The sequence below is a fragment of the Carassius auratus genome, chromosome 16 (assembly GCF_003368295.1).
Source record: "Carassius auratus strain Wakin chromosome 16, ASM336829v1, whole genome shotgun sequence".
Classification (NCBI taxonomy): Eukaryota; Metazoa; Chordata; class Actinopteri; order Cypriniformes; family Cyprinidae; genus Carassius; species Carassius auratus.
The window spans coordinates 11,674,440-11,689,797 of record NC_039258.1 but is presented as its reverse complement, the minus strand read 5'-3'; the positions used below and the strand labels follow the sequence as shown (position 1 = coordinate 11,689,797).

The 15,358-nt window shown below is 37.3% G+C and overlaps 1 protein-coding gene and 2 non-coding genes across 3 annotated transcripts; 2 read left to right on the top strand and 1 right to left on the bottom strand.

Annotated features, from left to right (window-relative positions):
• The first annotated feature begins 4,984 nt into the window (after positions 1 to 4,984).
• On the top strand, positions 4,985 to 5,057 carry trnat-ugu (transfer RNA threonine (anticodon UGU)). The gene has a single exon. It is a non-coding gene; the product is annotated as a tRNA-Thr (tRNA).
• A 1,621-nt stretch (positions 5,058 to 6,678) lies between these two features.
• trnat-ugu (transfer RNA threonine (anticodon UGU)) lies at positions 6,679 to 6,751 on the top strand. Its single transcript has one exon. It is a non-coding gene; the product is annotated as a tRNA-Thr (tRNA).
• A 654-nt stretch (positions 6,752 to 7,405) lies between these two features.
• tmem67 (transmembrane protein 67) lies at positions 7,406 to 15,351 on the bottom strand. The gene is made up of 28 exons (XM_026284093.1): positions 15,129 to 15,351; positions 14,743 to 14,831; positions 14,552 to 14,642; positions 14,329 to 14,428; positions 14,166 to 14,235; positions 13,975 to 14,046; positions 13,815 to 13,877; positions 13,550 to 13,704; positions 12,750 to 12,858; positions 12,584 to 12,670; positions 12,011 to 12,076; positions 11,765 to 11,921; positions 11,554 to 11,677; positions 11,364 to 11,469; positions 11,142 to 11,198; positions 10,970 to 11,068; positions 10,797 to 10,895; positions 10,249 to 10,335; positions 10,040 to 10,139; positions 9,773 to 9,912; positions 9,180 to 9,320; positions 9,004 to 9,084; positions 8,734 to 8,850; positions 8,507 to 8,623; positions 8,080 to 8,184; positions 7,884 to 7,986; positions 7,657 to 7,799; positions 7,406 to 7,566 (listed from the first exon to the last, which is right to left on the bottom strand). The coding sequence occupies exons 1-28, from the start codon at positions 15,319 to 15,321 to the stop codon at positions 7,486 to 7,488; spliced, it is 2,952 nt and encodes a 983-aa protein (XP_026139878.1). The 5' UTR covers positions 15,322 to 15,351; the 3' UTR covers positions 7,406 to 7,485.
• Between the last annotated feature and the right edge of the window lie 7 nt (positions 15,352 to 15,358).

Sequence of the window (15,358 nt, the reverse complement as noted above, 5' to 3'; positions counted from 1 at the left end):
TCTCCCTGTTGGTTGGCTATGGTCACATGAGACATTCTGTCTGTTTAACTACTATTAGCATTTGGAAATCACCCAAAGTTCACAGGGTTATTTTAGTTTACAGGTGCATTTCAGAGGTTAGTTTAGTTCACAGATACAACTTAGTGGAATATTACCAGGACCTCGTGGGAGGTCTTTTATATGTCCAGTCCTGTTCAACACTAGTACTGCCCTATGGGAGGGCCTTTATACATCTGACCCTCTTCATGACATCCAGTATTTGGGAATAACTCAGCATATTGATCAGTATATTGCTTTCTTTCATAGTTATGCATATTATTGTAAGTAAGATAATACCGTATTGAGTAAATAACATAGAATAACACATTTGTATAGAGTAATACCAAAGAATAGCACAATACCAACAGTCTACAAAATGTGCCATGGTTCAAGGTTACCCAAATGTTATCAAATCCAAATGCAGTGTGTTGTTGGATTCTTTGTGCTTTGGAAACATCCCAAGGTGCTCCATGCCTGTGCTTTTGGGAGTGAGGTCAACAGATTCAGTTGTAGCAAAGTAAAACTGATAAAGGACCATAAATTCTGCCTTTACCTTATTATCAAATGCAAAGCCATAATTAATGTAAAACCAATCTTTTCTTTATTAATGCAGCATGGACAATTACATTCTCTGAATAGTAAACAGTCAGGGAAAAAACAAATATTTCCCCCCACATACCTTTCATACTTCTACATATGTGATTACAAAAAATTTCTGGTCATTTTGTCACTTTTAGTACCTAAACGTGCCGGCTGGAAGTAATGGATACTCTGGGATATTTTCTCTAAAGCCTGATAGCATCAAACTCATACTTAACAAACTCTTCAGTGTTACGTTTTGGCTGAGCTCCCTCACAGAGCCTGAGACTCTTATTCAGAATTTCTTTGTTGAATTGGACAATTTCTCCATGTGGAACATGGAATGCCACTCCGATGTTATCCCACATATACTCTTCTGTCTTTTACATGTATCCGAATGGCTTTCCTGTTACGAGACAGCCTGAAACAGTGTGTTTTAGTCATTGCCTGTGGACGCCAGATAATGATTTTTTCATGGAACCCACACACTGCATCCTAGGTATCCTCGAGCAGGGGAAACTTAGAGAACGAGGCGAATGAATCACAATAAAATACATCACTTCCAGCTTGTAGACAACAGTCTCAAAAATGTGAATGTTGGGCTTCTGGCCTGCACAGAACTGCTGTTTGTAACTTCTTAACAACTCATGGATTGACATGCTGAAATGGAAGTTCCACATGCGAGAGGATGACAAAAAGGCAGGGGAAGTGGTGAACTTGTACTGGAAAGGTTTTTTTGTATCAGTGTGTTGGTCATCCAGGTATCACTTCTCAGCTTTAGTAATATCACCGCTGGAAATGTCTGGGCTCCACCATTATGGAATTACATTTGTTTCAATAATAATGAACAAAACTTTATAAAACTGAATGTAACTTTTTCAGAAACTATCAAAAATGTGCCATTACAAAAGAAGAAAAAAAACAATGAAAACGAAAAAAATGAACTCAGTCGCACAAATTTAACAGGCTCTTCAAATATGCTTCATTCTTTGTTAATGTTTTTCAAAGATTCGTTTTCGCTAATCGTGGATTCTGAATTCATTGCCACAGATTTCGCTTACCTTTCGCAGTTTTTTGTTTGGTTTTTTGACACAAACCTCTCATGGGGACTGGCTTAATAGTGATCTACTCTGATTGGATAGTGAGCTTTTTATCAGGTGCTCTCTGAGATTATTTTATTTTAAAGAGAGATTATTTTATTTTTATTGTTTTATTTTTCTTACATGTATATTGTAAGGAGGATTTAGGCCGTGTAGATTCCATAAGCGGGTCTTTATTAAATGGTCTGCTGAAAAAATCCAAATGGTAATCACAACTCGTAGTCAGGTCACAGGCTTTGGTCAAAATACAGGCGAAACAGTCCAATGGCAAACAAATCCAAAACAGTAATCCAAAAACGTGAGTCAAAAAGGCAAAAGCAATGGTCATAACAATAATCAGCAAAGGAGACATGAAAAACGCTTAGTAAGGCAGTGAACTGGCAATACTTCGCAATGTGGCATAGCAAACACATGGCTTAAATACAGGGTGACAGGAAATGACAAGACAGGAACTGATGTGGCAGGAACAGGAAGTGGCAGAGTTCAGAATTCAGGTGAAGGCTCCCTCTGGTGGACGGGAGCCTGATCAAACGTTACAGATATGAACCTCTATCTTATACTTTAATAGGCATACTTTAATAATTGGGCCAAGAAATCCTAATTAATGTATGTAGGGAGTATTGAAACTATGATTGAGTTATATACAAACCCATTACAAAAAAGTTTTGTACGCTGTACAAATTGTGAATAAAAACAGAATGCAATGATGTGGAAGTTTAAAATTTCAATATTTTAATCAGAATACAACATAAATGACATATCAAATGTTTAAACTGAGAAGATGTATCATTTTAAGGTAAAAATAAGTTGATTTTAAATTTCATGGTATCAACGCATCTAAAAATAATTGGGATAAGGTCATGTTTACCACTGTGTGGCATCCCCTGTTCTTTTTATAACAGTCTGAAAACGCCTGCGCTTCTGGATCATGTTTAGATATGGCTTCGTTTTTGACCTATAGAGTTTTAGACGGCAGTGGCGAATGGCACAGAGGATTGTGTTCACCGACAATGTTTACTGTAAGTATTCCTTAGCCCATGTTGTGATTTCCATTACAGTAGCATTCCTGTATGTGATGCAGTGCTTTCTAAGGGCTCGAAGATCTCGGGCATCCAGTATGGTTTTCCGGCCTTGACCCTTACACACAGAGATTCTCTGAATCTTAGGATGATATTATGCACTGTAGATGATGATAACTTCAAACTCTTTGCAATTTTTCTCTGAGAAACTCTTTCTGATATTGCTCCACTATTTTTCGCCACAACATTGGGGGAATTGGTGATCCTCTGCCCATCTTGACTTCTGAGAGACACTGCCACTCTGAGAGGCTCTACTGATAATAATATTTAAAAGTTTATGAGATTTGTAAATTATTCCATTCCTTTTTTTAAATCACAATTCATACAGTGTCCCAACTTTTTTGGAATCGGGTTTGTATATATTACATTTGTAGAAGTAGTCTTATGAGAGCCAGAAACACTATGAAGGCTGTAAGGGCCTGAGAGCCATAAGTTGCAAACTATCATTTATTAAACTTTACTGTTGGACAGTCCTGGGGAATGAAAGTTTTTTTTTTTTTTTTTAGATTTTTAAAAGACTGACTGACAGTATGTTAACAGCTGCTAACAAAAAATGTTAGAAGGAGAATCGGGAATGGAGCAATTCAGCTTTAAAGACATGTGACGCAGTCTCTGTGTTTAGTGAAGGGTAGCTTTAGGTGCAGGGTAGTTCAGTGGTTAGAGCACTGGTCTCGTAAACCAGGGGTTGTGATTTCGATCCTCGTCTGAATGAAGCTTTAAAGACATTTTAAGCAAGACTGAATCTAAAAATTGGGAGGAATTTGAAGACAAATATGACTTTAAATACAGTACAATAGTTGAAAATATGGAAAAGACAATCATACAGGAGACAGGCACTATGAAGCAATATGACAACACTTATCTGTAAGATTATATGTGTTTTAAATTGTGTACTCATGCACTATTCTATACCATTTTGTGGTATAAATAGTGTAACTGTTTAAAAAAACAAAAACAAAAACAATCCAAACTGAAACTTACCAAAAAAAAAAAAAAAAAAACTATGTGTAGAATAATGGACACTTCATGAATTCTGTCGCAGCTAGGGTTAGCCCAAACAGTCAATTCTGTTTGTGTCTGTAAAGGGGTTTACTAATTTGTCCATACAATTAAAACAACAAAGGGACAGTGTTCCTCAGAAAGGATCTCCATGTATCTACTGTTTGTAACATTTGTTTTCAGACTTAAAGGTCTGTCCCATAGACAGAACTTTGTGTTATGATTATTTGAAGGCTGACACGCTAACAGTCTATTCTGTGGAACTTTGCTACACACACACAAAAAACCTTTGGTCAAGCTTTCTTATTTTGTTTATTAGAAGATATTGAAAACACTGGTGATACAGTGCGGACCAGGCAGAAGGACAATAATGATGCATGTCAGAGATAGATCAAATTCATATAAGGAATAACAAATGACTCTCATACTGGTGACCAAAACTGAGAACCCGCACGACCCTGGTGTCCGGTTGGCAGATATACGTCTTAGGAGAAGTATGTTGCATGTGACCTTTAATCACTAGTCATCTAAATAACTTTCAGAGAGATGCTTTACCAACTTTATGTACATCTGTTAAGAGTTTAATTGTTTTTCCGTAAACTGACCAATCAGAATCCATTTCACCTATGTATTGACGTAATCAGTGACCTCTGTTAGAGTATAATTACTGGTGTTTCTGATGTGTAAAGGAAGCATCCTACGAACTCCATTGTAAGTATTGTAGACTGTTCTGTTAATGAAACTGCAAACTATTTTCTTCAGTATATTTTGCTTCAATCAAGTACATCTCTGACTCCTGTTCTTCATTCAACACCTGGTCCTTGGGTTTTAACTGTAGATACTCATAGAATAGTTTCTATGAACTGCAAATTTCAGGTTTTTGATAATACATAATAGGGTATATATAAAATACATAATATATGGTAGGCCTGAGAAGCTTTGCTAGTCATCACATGCAATCACCTGTTTGTCATCTTTAAACAAGGTCAAATGTAATTGAAAATTATGAAGGTAGTGAATCTTCAAACAAAACAGACACAAAAACCAATACTGGTTGAAACCAAGCAATCGTGATTGTTTGATAGTGTAAACAAAAGAAACTCTACAGACACAGACAGACAGACACACCCCTCAAAGAGAAACACAGTACCTTTTAAATAGTAACCAGGAGACTTGCAGAACAGGTGAGGCTCCATAGCTCAGTGGTTAGAGCACTGGTCTTGTAAACCAGGGGTCGCGAGTTCGATCCTCGCTGGGGCCTGATTAATACTGATAAGACACTTTTTAACCCTTCTATCAGAAGTGTTTAAAGACCAGACATAAGTGATTGTCCATAGTCCAGAAGGCAATCACAAAGCGGGTAAGTTGCAGAAGGTCATTATTGAACAGGATGGCTGTTCACAGAGTGCTGTATCAAAGTATATTCAAATGCAAAGTTGACTGGAAGGAAAAAATTTGGTAAGGCACACAAGCAACAGGGATCACCACAAGCTTGAGAATACTGGGAGAGATTCACAGGGAGTGGTTTGAAGCTGGAGTCAGTGCATCAAGAATCATATGCTCAGATGTCTTCAGGAAAAGGGCTACCGAGCCACTTCTGAAACAAAAACAATGTCAGAAGAATCTTACCTGAGCTAAGGAGAAAAAGAACTGGACTGTTGCTCAGTGGTCCAAATTCCTCTTTTCAGATCAAAGTAAATTTTTTATTTCATTTGGAAATCAAGGTCTGGAGTCTAGAGGAAGCCTGGAGAGGCACAGAATCCAATCGGGTTTAAGTCCAGCGTGAAGTTTCTGAAGTCAGCGATGATTTGGGGAGCTGTGATGTCTGCTGGTGTTGGTCCATTGCCAAGACAAGCTTTATGGAGATGCTGATTTACTTTTCCATCGGGACTTCCAAGTGGTTTGCTGACCATGATATTACTGTGTTTTATTGGCCAGCCAACATGCCTGAGCTGAACCCCATTTGGAATCTATGAGATATTTTCAAGAGAAAGATGAGAAACAGTCGATCCAACAATAAAGACGATCTGAAGGCTCAATAGTGCTTTAGCAATGCCACAGGCTGATCGCTTCCATGCCCACCTCACTGATGCTGGAGTTTGTGCTGAAAGAGCCCTGACCAAGTATTCAGTGCATAAATTATCATATTTTAAAGAACTTGAGCCTTTCTGTTACAAATCCCCTTTTTTATAAGCTGTAAGTTCTAATCATCAAAATAAAAAAAACATTTTTAAATGTTGTACGTTACATGTAATGAATACTAGAATATACAGTTACAAAAATATTAACTTTTTCACACAGTATTCTACTTTTTTGAGCTGCACCTGTAGATCTGATTATTGTTCAACACTACAAAAGACACCAAGGTCTTCAGACTATATGCAGAACTTCACCCTACATGTGAATGTAAACAAGTGCTGCAAATTTCTGATCTGATATTTCAAGCACTTTACAGAATATAAGCAACAATGTTTGGGATAAATGTTGTATCATTGCATTGATTTACATCTGCGTATCTACTCTTATTAGGAAACATTAGGTAAAATCTAATATAAGGTAAAGGCACATTATTAATTAAAACTTTCACTTCTTAAATATCCAATTAGTTTGAAAATGAATATAAAAAAACATAGGCATACAGGAAAAAAGCCACATCTGTTGTAATTTTTTTCATAATCTGTATAGCACGATTATAACATACTATTGGATAAACAATGAAGTTATGCAGACAGAAGAATGTCATTTGTGTCACATGAATCACATGTTTGTCATTCCTCCAAATTTCAAACAATCTAAGCTACAGGGAAATGTTGGACACACCCTTTGAAGGGTTTTTCATATGTACTTTCATATGGTAATGAGGATGGTTTCTGAACAGGTGAGACTCCATAGCTCAGTGGTTAGAGCACTGGTCTTGTAAACCAGGGGTCGCGAGTTCAATCCTCGCTGGGGCCTACCAAACACTTTTGAGAAGTAATCAAAAAAAGTTTACAGATATAGATGACTAGTGGTAAAACAGAAGATAACTGAACAAGTCAGTTATGAACGGTAGACGGTAATGTTTTCTCTTGGTTCTTAATGAATGAGACTTATAGTCCAGTGATACTTATATATGTTTTTTTCCTCATCATGACGTATTTTTGGACAGATGCGACTTATACTCAGGTGCGACTTATAGTCCGAAAAATACAGTAGAAATAAGGACAACACAAGACCAGGTGAGACTCCATAGCTTAGAGCACTCGTCTTGTAAATAAGCGATCGTGAGTTTGATCCTCACTGAGGCCTGAGAATTACTTTTGTAGTAGTATCAAAAACATTTGCAGACATGCGTGACTTCCAAGAAATCCACGTATTCAGAACTGACAAGAAGCACTTATGAGCCATCATTTGTGTGCAATTAAGAACTTCTAAAAAAAAACTGAAGCAAACTATATTATGCCTATACGCAGAATCAAATTTACTCAGGAAATACATTATAAAAACCAAGAAAAGATTTAATTGTTCAAAAATATTTCAATATCAAACCATTTATACATCAAATCCTGAACTGTCTTGGCATAGAAAGTACAAAAACCCTGCACAAATAATACTTTTATACAAAAACAATACAAAAATCTGAAGGCTGCCATAGATTAAATCAGAAACACCATTAAGACAACAGAAAGCAGATAGATTAAGCAGATAAACTAGATGAGAAATCGTTGGTCAACCAGAGTTTTGCTTGCTAGGTTCCTGCGGCCCATTCCATTTCGGATTAATCTGAAGACCTGAAGTAGAGCACATTAAAACTTTATCTTAAACATCAACTCTAGAGCGTTGAATTAAACCAGTCCATTTACATATTCATATATACTAACCAGCTGCTGGAGGTATGTTAACACAGCTGCGAGAATGAAGTTCTGACTGCCCAGATCCACCACACAGAAAAATAGGGTGTCAAAGACCAACAGCACAGCCTCATTACCATAAAAGAGGACATCAGCGAATGAGTGAGAATCATCTGAGAGAAAATAAACAAAAAAACTCTATCAATCAATCACTCAAAACACTAATGATTTGAGAAGATTTGCAGAGCGTTTTTTACCGTTATAGAAGATGCTTTTATCCAGTGGCTCTATAAACTCCATACCGATGAGTCTCTCAAATAGCAGCTTATCTTTCACTATGTAATCCATCTCACGATGTGCCTGAGAAAACAACAGAATGAGCAAATTAAAACACAAACCAACCATAGTAAACTACTTGAAAAATCACAAGAATCAATTAAATGAAATTCTCACATGATCAAGGACAGAGCCCAGGAATCGGTTCATAGTATGGTAAGCTTTTGTGCTCTGCTCACATGGATTGGCTGAAGCATCCACCAATCTTGAAGGCCCGCTTCTCTGTAGAGATAGAGACATTTTTAGCCACCTTTACCAAGAGTGATTTGTGTGGGAGATCACTTTGCTATACCTTGGGGAAAAAATTGTCTTTAGAAGTAAGCAAAATGTGACAAAAACAGGGTTCACAGCCAAAGGAAAAAAAAAAGATACATTAAAACAAGTAAACTGTACCTAAAAATGGGAAAAGTTTTCTTGAAATGTAAAAAAAAATTCTTAATATAAAATATTCTTTTTTGTTATTTGCTTTGATTAAAACCATGAAAGTCTATGGTATGTCCTCTTTTAGATAAGTAAATATAAGTGTCTATGTTTGTGATTATACCCTGTTGATTGGCTCGATTATCCGGTCATAATGTGCTCGTAGGCGGTTGGTTATTGAAATCTGAAATGTCTGAGTGTCTGAGTTTGGCAAAAGTCCCCTCTGGCCACACAGATTCTCCTAAAATGCATAAAAATAAAATTAGTTCTCCATTTAAACTTCTCCAGTTTAAAACTCCATTTAAACTCCATTTAAACTATTATTAAATGGAAGACTCAAATTCATCGTACCGCCTCCCTCTTCAGGTTTGTATTCATTTCATCCATGTTAGTGTCAGCATGACCATGAACAGAACGTCCATGAATGTAGTAGCCGAAACACCGATGAGACAGCAGAAGCATGGAGATCTACCAGACACATACACGTACATACAAAAGAAGAAAAGACAAAATCAAGCAACATTAAAGCCTTAAATGCAGTATATTATGGTCTAATATTGTATACTTATTGTCTATGGATTATAGTCTATTTGCAAAGAGGATTTCTAACCTAATACTTACATTGCTAATTGAGCACAGATCCACAAACTGACGAATCTTGTCTTCAACAAAGCGTTCATGGAATATTGTGAAGTATATCATCTAAGGCAATATGACACAAAATGGGACATGTGAAACCGCATTGGTGACACAAACAAATAGACAGGCTGCCTGTATTTAAGTATACATGTTCTCACCTGTATTAAGCCAATGCAGAGCCACATTGCAGAAGCCACACCGTAGCGGAGTATGAGGCTGTATGGTGGTTTGTATGCCTCAGGAGACCGACGCAGGTCGGATGAGGGGTCTCTTAAAGCCAAATTTGAGAAGCCCACCACCTTGCAAGCACAATATTCGACATTAAAAAAAGACGTGTTCGTGTGGACAGGGCCTCAGATATTTGGCTACGAAAACATTTTTTTTTTTTTTTTTTTTTTTTTTTTTTTTTTTTTTATGTATATCACACTGAAGTCATGCCTTTAAAGCCGTATCAGTTTAAACTACTGATATACAGTTTTCTGAGCCCACACATCCGAAGCTTGAGCACAGAAAGCGAATGTCAATTGGCATGCGAGTACTAAACTAAGTTCTTACAAAAAACAATTACTGGGTTGTTTTTTAGGTTTTCTGATTATAGCCATTAAACTGGACAAAGTCAGGTTGTCACCTGTAATACAGTCCTTAACGCGATAGTATGCTCTTCAAATGGCTCTTTAAGTATTTTGGAAATAGGTTTTGAGGCAAACTGTAGATGTTTTGGAACAGAGCTGTAGTGTGTTGCTGGCCTCACCTCCAGAAAGAAAAGCACAGCAATGACCTGAAATGTGGGGTTGATCTTGCGAATGGTCTGAATCTCATTCCACTCATTGGCCACAAAATATGTTCTCCAGATACTGACAGGAGATGCTTGACTTTTTGCTTCACCAGAACCTGAGCACATTACAACATAATTATAGAATATATTTGTGTTATTAAAAAATGGATTAAAAGTGTAGCGTTTGTATCGGTATAATGGAACATGCATTTGAGAAGCACATTAGAGAAACACTGTAATTACCCTCCACATGCTTACTGGCTTTACCACGAGGTCTTTCCCAGTCTATGAAGAAAATATCCACAGACAGCTGAACAAAGAGCTTATGAAGAAATTGTACAGTCTGTAACAGAAAATAAAGTTGGGTTAACATGAGAAGAAAGGGAAAAGACAGACATATACTTAAATAAGCATCATGTAGCATATAAGCTAATATTCATATTTGTACTCACCTTCAAAGCAAAGGCACAGCCAACATAAACAACAAAGCGCTCCTCCTGAGCTGGTAATGGCAGCAACACAGACACAAATAGCTGGGCCTGGAGATATACAAAAAAGGCTTTTCTTTATAGGTCTGAACTTCTGTTTTAATGCATGTTCACATTGGCAAATGAATAAGAATCATGTTTTTGTTCACATGGCCAGAGCTACTGCTATTATACAAAACTATGACTTGATTGCACACAATCAGAGTATAAACAGTTTGATAACATGTAAATACTGTTTGACTTCTTTTCTGTAACAAGTGGGTGTCTCATTTGACAGAACAGTTGGAAGAAATTCACAGAAAACACAGATACTAAGCTGATGTCTGATAAGTGGGTGAGACTACATTTAACAACAGAGAAAAGTGATAGACTTGCCTCCACTGTCTGGAAAATATTAAGAGGAAAAGCAAAATAAAGAAAAAGGAGAAAAGGCAAAAGAAAGACTCATGTGAGGCTAAATCATATTAATAATAGACTGGAAACTGCCACTCACAGACATGATTAATGCAAACCTTAAAGAATATGAGCCAGTAGAGGCCGCTTCCAACCGTGATGATGAAGAAAACATTTGCCAGGTCACCAGCATAGAACACCAGAAACTTCATAAGGGTCTGAAACAGAAATCACATTATTATGCATCTGGGTCGTGAATTGTTAATAATCAGCTCTGAATATTAGCTCTCACCTGTAGGTCAATGAGAGGAGATGCGATTCTTCTTTTCCAGCTTGCGGTCTTTAATAAAGAGTGGACAACAGCCACCCCACCCAGCACACCAAGAGCAATCTGGATATGAATCCACATATGAATAAGATTAACAAAAGAAAACAGAAAATTGATTTTCGTTGTTCATACTCACATCAGTTTTGATCCGAGCTTCTTCCTGGTCCATCGTATACTCAAGAGAGAATGACACCTGTAGATATGTACATAAAAACCTAAATGAAGCTGTTTGGCTGATCACATAAACAATTTAAAATTTGCTAAGTATGTCACATTATTACATTTACACTGCATCAAGTAATCTATCTGTCAATTTTTTGATTTTGATTACATGCATTAAAATATGCTGGAGACATACTGTAACAGTCTGTGTGGAGGGGTCAGTGACAGGTATATCCGAGTAAGTCACAGTCATCAGAGGGGGGTACACCTGTCCCTTCTGTGTATTCGGCACCAGCTGAAATCTGTTCAGTGCAGGACATCAAGCTTAGTGTGATGTGATCTCCCACTATGTGTGTTTTATGTGTTTGTGAGTGTAGAGTACTTACCCGATCTTTATGTTAGAGGCCACACGTATGACCCCAGGTGAAGAACTCAAAGAGTTTTGCCTTCCACTCAACGTGTCCACTAGCATAAGCCTCCGGGTCAGTAACCAGTTATTCATGTTTGATCCTGACACAAGAGAAATCAGCATGGTGATAAAGCGGCAAGGCCATGATATGGAAGTGTTTGATCAGAAAGTGGGTTTGTACGTTTTACCCTCATTAGTGAACTGCCCGTTAAACTGTTGCTTGGTATTTAGGAGAGGTACTGCAAGAAGATGCTTGTCCTCCTGTGGCTTCTGAATGACCAGGAACACATCATAGAACACAGGCTCTGGATACCCATTCAGAAGCTCTGACACAGAGAGAACACACTAAGAAAAGACAAAAACTTTTATATATATCGACATATTCACCTGAAAAAAAAATTATTGCTATATATGGAACACATAGTCAGACTCACACTCTGCTTGTAGGCTGTCCCAAACGTGAAAGCAGACTGTTGTCTGGTAGGGGTGTCTGGACAGAGCTATAATGGATTAAATTAAGAATATTTGCACATTAGTAAAATTTTTACTAATTCTAAAAAAAAAAAAAAAAAAAAAAAAAACCTTAATAGAAAAAATTAAAATCTTACATTTTTTAGGAACATCACTGTATGACGGTAAGGTAAAGACTTGCCAATCAACTCAATGAAAAACACCTCAAATAAAGTTTGATAATATATATATATATATATATATATATATATATATATATACATTTTTTAGATAATATATAAAATAATAAAATAGTTGAGAAAAAAAAAATTATTAAGAAGAATTTGTATTAGCGACAGTAGCATAGTGTGTGTCAACATATAACGCTGTTCAAATCCCGGCTCGAAGACCTTTCCTAATCCTACACCCTTTTCTCTCTCCCACTTGGCTTCCTGTCTAATCTACACTATCCTATCTTAATAAAGGTAAAATGGCAAAAATAAATCTTGAAAACATAATTTTTGACAACAGAAGAGAAAATGATCATGCCTGCCTACCTGGAGGTTTCCTCCACCGATGCCCTCCCATCTCAGAAACTCCCCACGCACCGAGTAAACAGCAGCCCGCAGCTCGATGTTAGAGTTCTGAAATTGAGAGGAATGTTTGTAAAAAATTATTACATGTACACTTATTCTTACAAGATTAAATTTCTGAAGTGTTTACCTTTTGTGCCCCTTTAAAGCTGAATCCAACAGGAAGTGGCTCACTCTGTAGAATCCGTGATGCCAACCCAAGCTGGTCTCCATAGTAGAGCCAAGGCAGGTTTGCCCTCCTAGAGTCACAAACGAGAGTGAGAGTCACAAATACAAGTAAACTGGATACTTCTGGCAATTACATATCTTGCATCACAAGAAAGATGCATCATGAGAAAGAAGTATTTTCAGAGCTGCTGATAATGGAAGTCATGTGACAGGGGTTGCCTGTAGATCATGTACTTTTTAATCCTATGCTAAGTGTAATGGTTATATAAAGACATATGTTTATGTGAAGCATTGATAGTGATGATTGCGTTGCTTTTTTTATAGGCAGGTGGGATGTGCTTCCCTTCAAACGGTCTACCCACGTGTCATCTGTTAACCTGAAATATGTATTGAAATAAAAATCCAGAGAGTAACATATAGAGAGATAATAAGAGGCTTGTTTGCCACAATTAAAATAAAATGTCTTGATGTATGAAATATAACTGTGGATGACAGCTAGAGACGAAAAAAAAAAATAAACTCACAGAATGATACATAAACAAAGCATTGAGAGACCCAAGTTTTCAGATGTATAGCTGGACATTTGGGATTTGTTGGTGGCCAGTAAAATCTAATTTTGACACCAGGAACTACAGGTTTGAGAGACTTATTTCTCAAGAGAGAAAAAATAGAATGTGCCACAACACACTGAGTTAATTATATGAATTGAAGTTGCTCAATTGTAAACAGTAAAGTGCTATATAGTAACCGTATGTGCATTACCAGTAGGAGATGTCCTGGCTGCTGCCCTGAGCAGCTGTTGTTCTGTAGACTGTGTTGTAGAGGCCACAGGCATCATTGTTTATGGTGCTAAAGGAGTGCATGTTCATCACACACATGTTGCCCAAAGACTGACATGCTGTCCGGTTGGAGAACAACTACAGATCAAAATGAGCAGAACTTATATATTTTCCAAAGCAAAGCCAGACATGTAAAAATGTAAAAAAAAAAAAAAAAAAAACACTTGTGCATGTGTGTAGAAATTTACCAAACAGGCAGCTGCTGAAGAATACATGAAGTTTGAAAACCATGCCGATACGACAGAGCTGGCCTGTGTAACACAAATAAATCACACTTTAAAGCAACAAACCTCAGCACGCTAACAGAAGTACACAAACACAACTCATGAGGTTAACTTTGAATCTTACCAGTTGGCTAAAGATGACATTTGGGACAACTGATGTAGGTAGACTGTTTGAAGGGAAGCACATCCCACCTGCCTGTAAACAGAGCAAAGCAATCATACCTATCAATGCATCACATAAACTTATGCATATACTACCAGTCAAAAGTTTGGAATAAACATTTGACCCCCAATGAAAATGTTTGAGATTCTCACCTGTACGTTTGAACTACCGCAAACACAAGACTGAGATGAGTTGATGAAGGAGTCCTCGCATCTTACACACCTAAGAATACATGACCAAATAAAATGAATCACTTTATGCAACATGAAGGTCAAAATGAAAATCTGGTGGCACTGATAGAAACAGGGGAGTTACCTGTTGCCCGTTCTATCTGGGGCAGAAAAAGCGGGCTCTGTTGCATTACATGCTTCACATCGTGATTCAGTTAATGGATTCCCATTCCCATCTCTCTCCACTGACCAATACAGACATGCCATAAAATCATAAACAATTCTGTGAGTGCTTATTTCAGAGAAAAAAAAACAGCCTATGTTTGAATCATATTTATTTATGTGCAACTGAAATGAAAAGCACTTACCGAGCACACTTCCCTTAGGACACTGACACTTGCCATTCTCCCCTACCCTTCCAGAACAATGGATACAGCCATACCCATCCTGGGTGACCACCTATGAATGAAAGTAATCATATAAATGTATGAAAGTACAAGTTCCCTAAATTACTAATAATACAAGATCTTAAATTTGTAATTTAAATTTAATACAAAACCTGATTGGCTTCAGGACACTGCTGGCACGTGATGGACGCCCCATTGCTGACCAGCACCCTGAAACCTGTCTGACACTCACATGCCAGTCCTATATAACAGAAATACACATAAACATACAAGCTGGTTTACAGTTAAGTGTATTATAAAAGTTCCGTGATTATAATTATATTCATTTGAAATATTTATTTGTTTACTTTGGTGCTATGAGCAGCGGCAAATGCAGAATTCTGCGCGCATGCAATTTACCCACTCTTAAAATAACGTTACTCACTCTAGGTTACATTAGCAATAATATATGAGCAAATGATTGCTGTTTATTGTACAACGTCTATCGTCAACAGGTTAGTTGGTCAAAACAAAGGAAACTAATCTGTGCTAAGCGTACCTGATTTGCTGCTCACTTGATTCGGCCCGCATTTTACACAAGACAAGCTAGAAATATCAAAATAACTGTCCACACCACAATCCGAAGGCTGCTGAAAAGATATAGAGAACTGCTGGCAGGAAAAAACGTTTAGTTTGAACAGGAATATGATGGAACAACTACACACAAATGCTCTCAGCGTCCTCGTCGCCATGGTGCAGATGACGCGTGAATGACGTACCGGTTCCTGT

Coding starts and splice junctions, on each gene's coding strand:
- tmem67 (XM_026284093.1), bottom strand. CDS start 15,321: ATGGCGACGAGGACGCTGAGAGCATTTGTGTGTAGTTGTTCCATCATA. Junction 10,336..10,796: donor ACTGGCTCATATTCTTTAAG/GTTTGCATTAAT, acceptor GTATATCTCCAG/GCCCAGCTATTTGTGTCTGT. Junction 8,851..9,003: donor ATCTGTGCTCAATTAGCAAT/GTAAGTATTAGG, acceptor TGTGTCTGGTAG/ATCTCCATGCTTCTGCTGTC.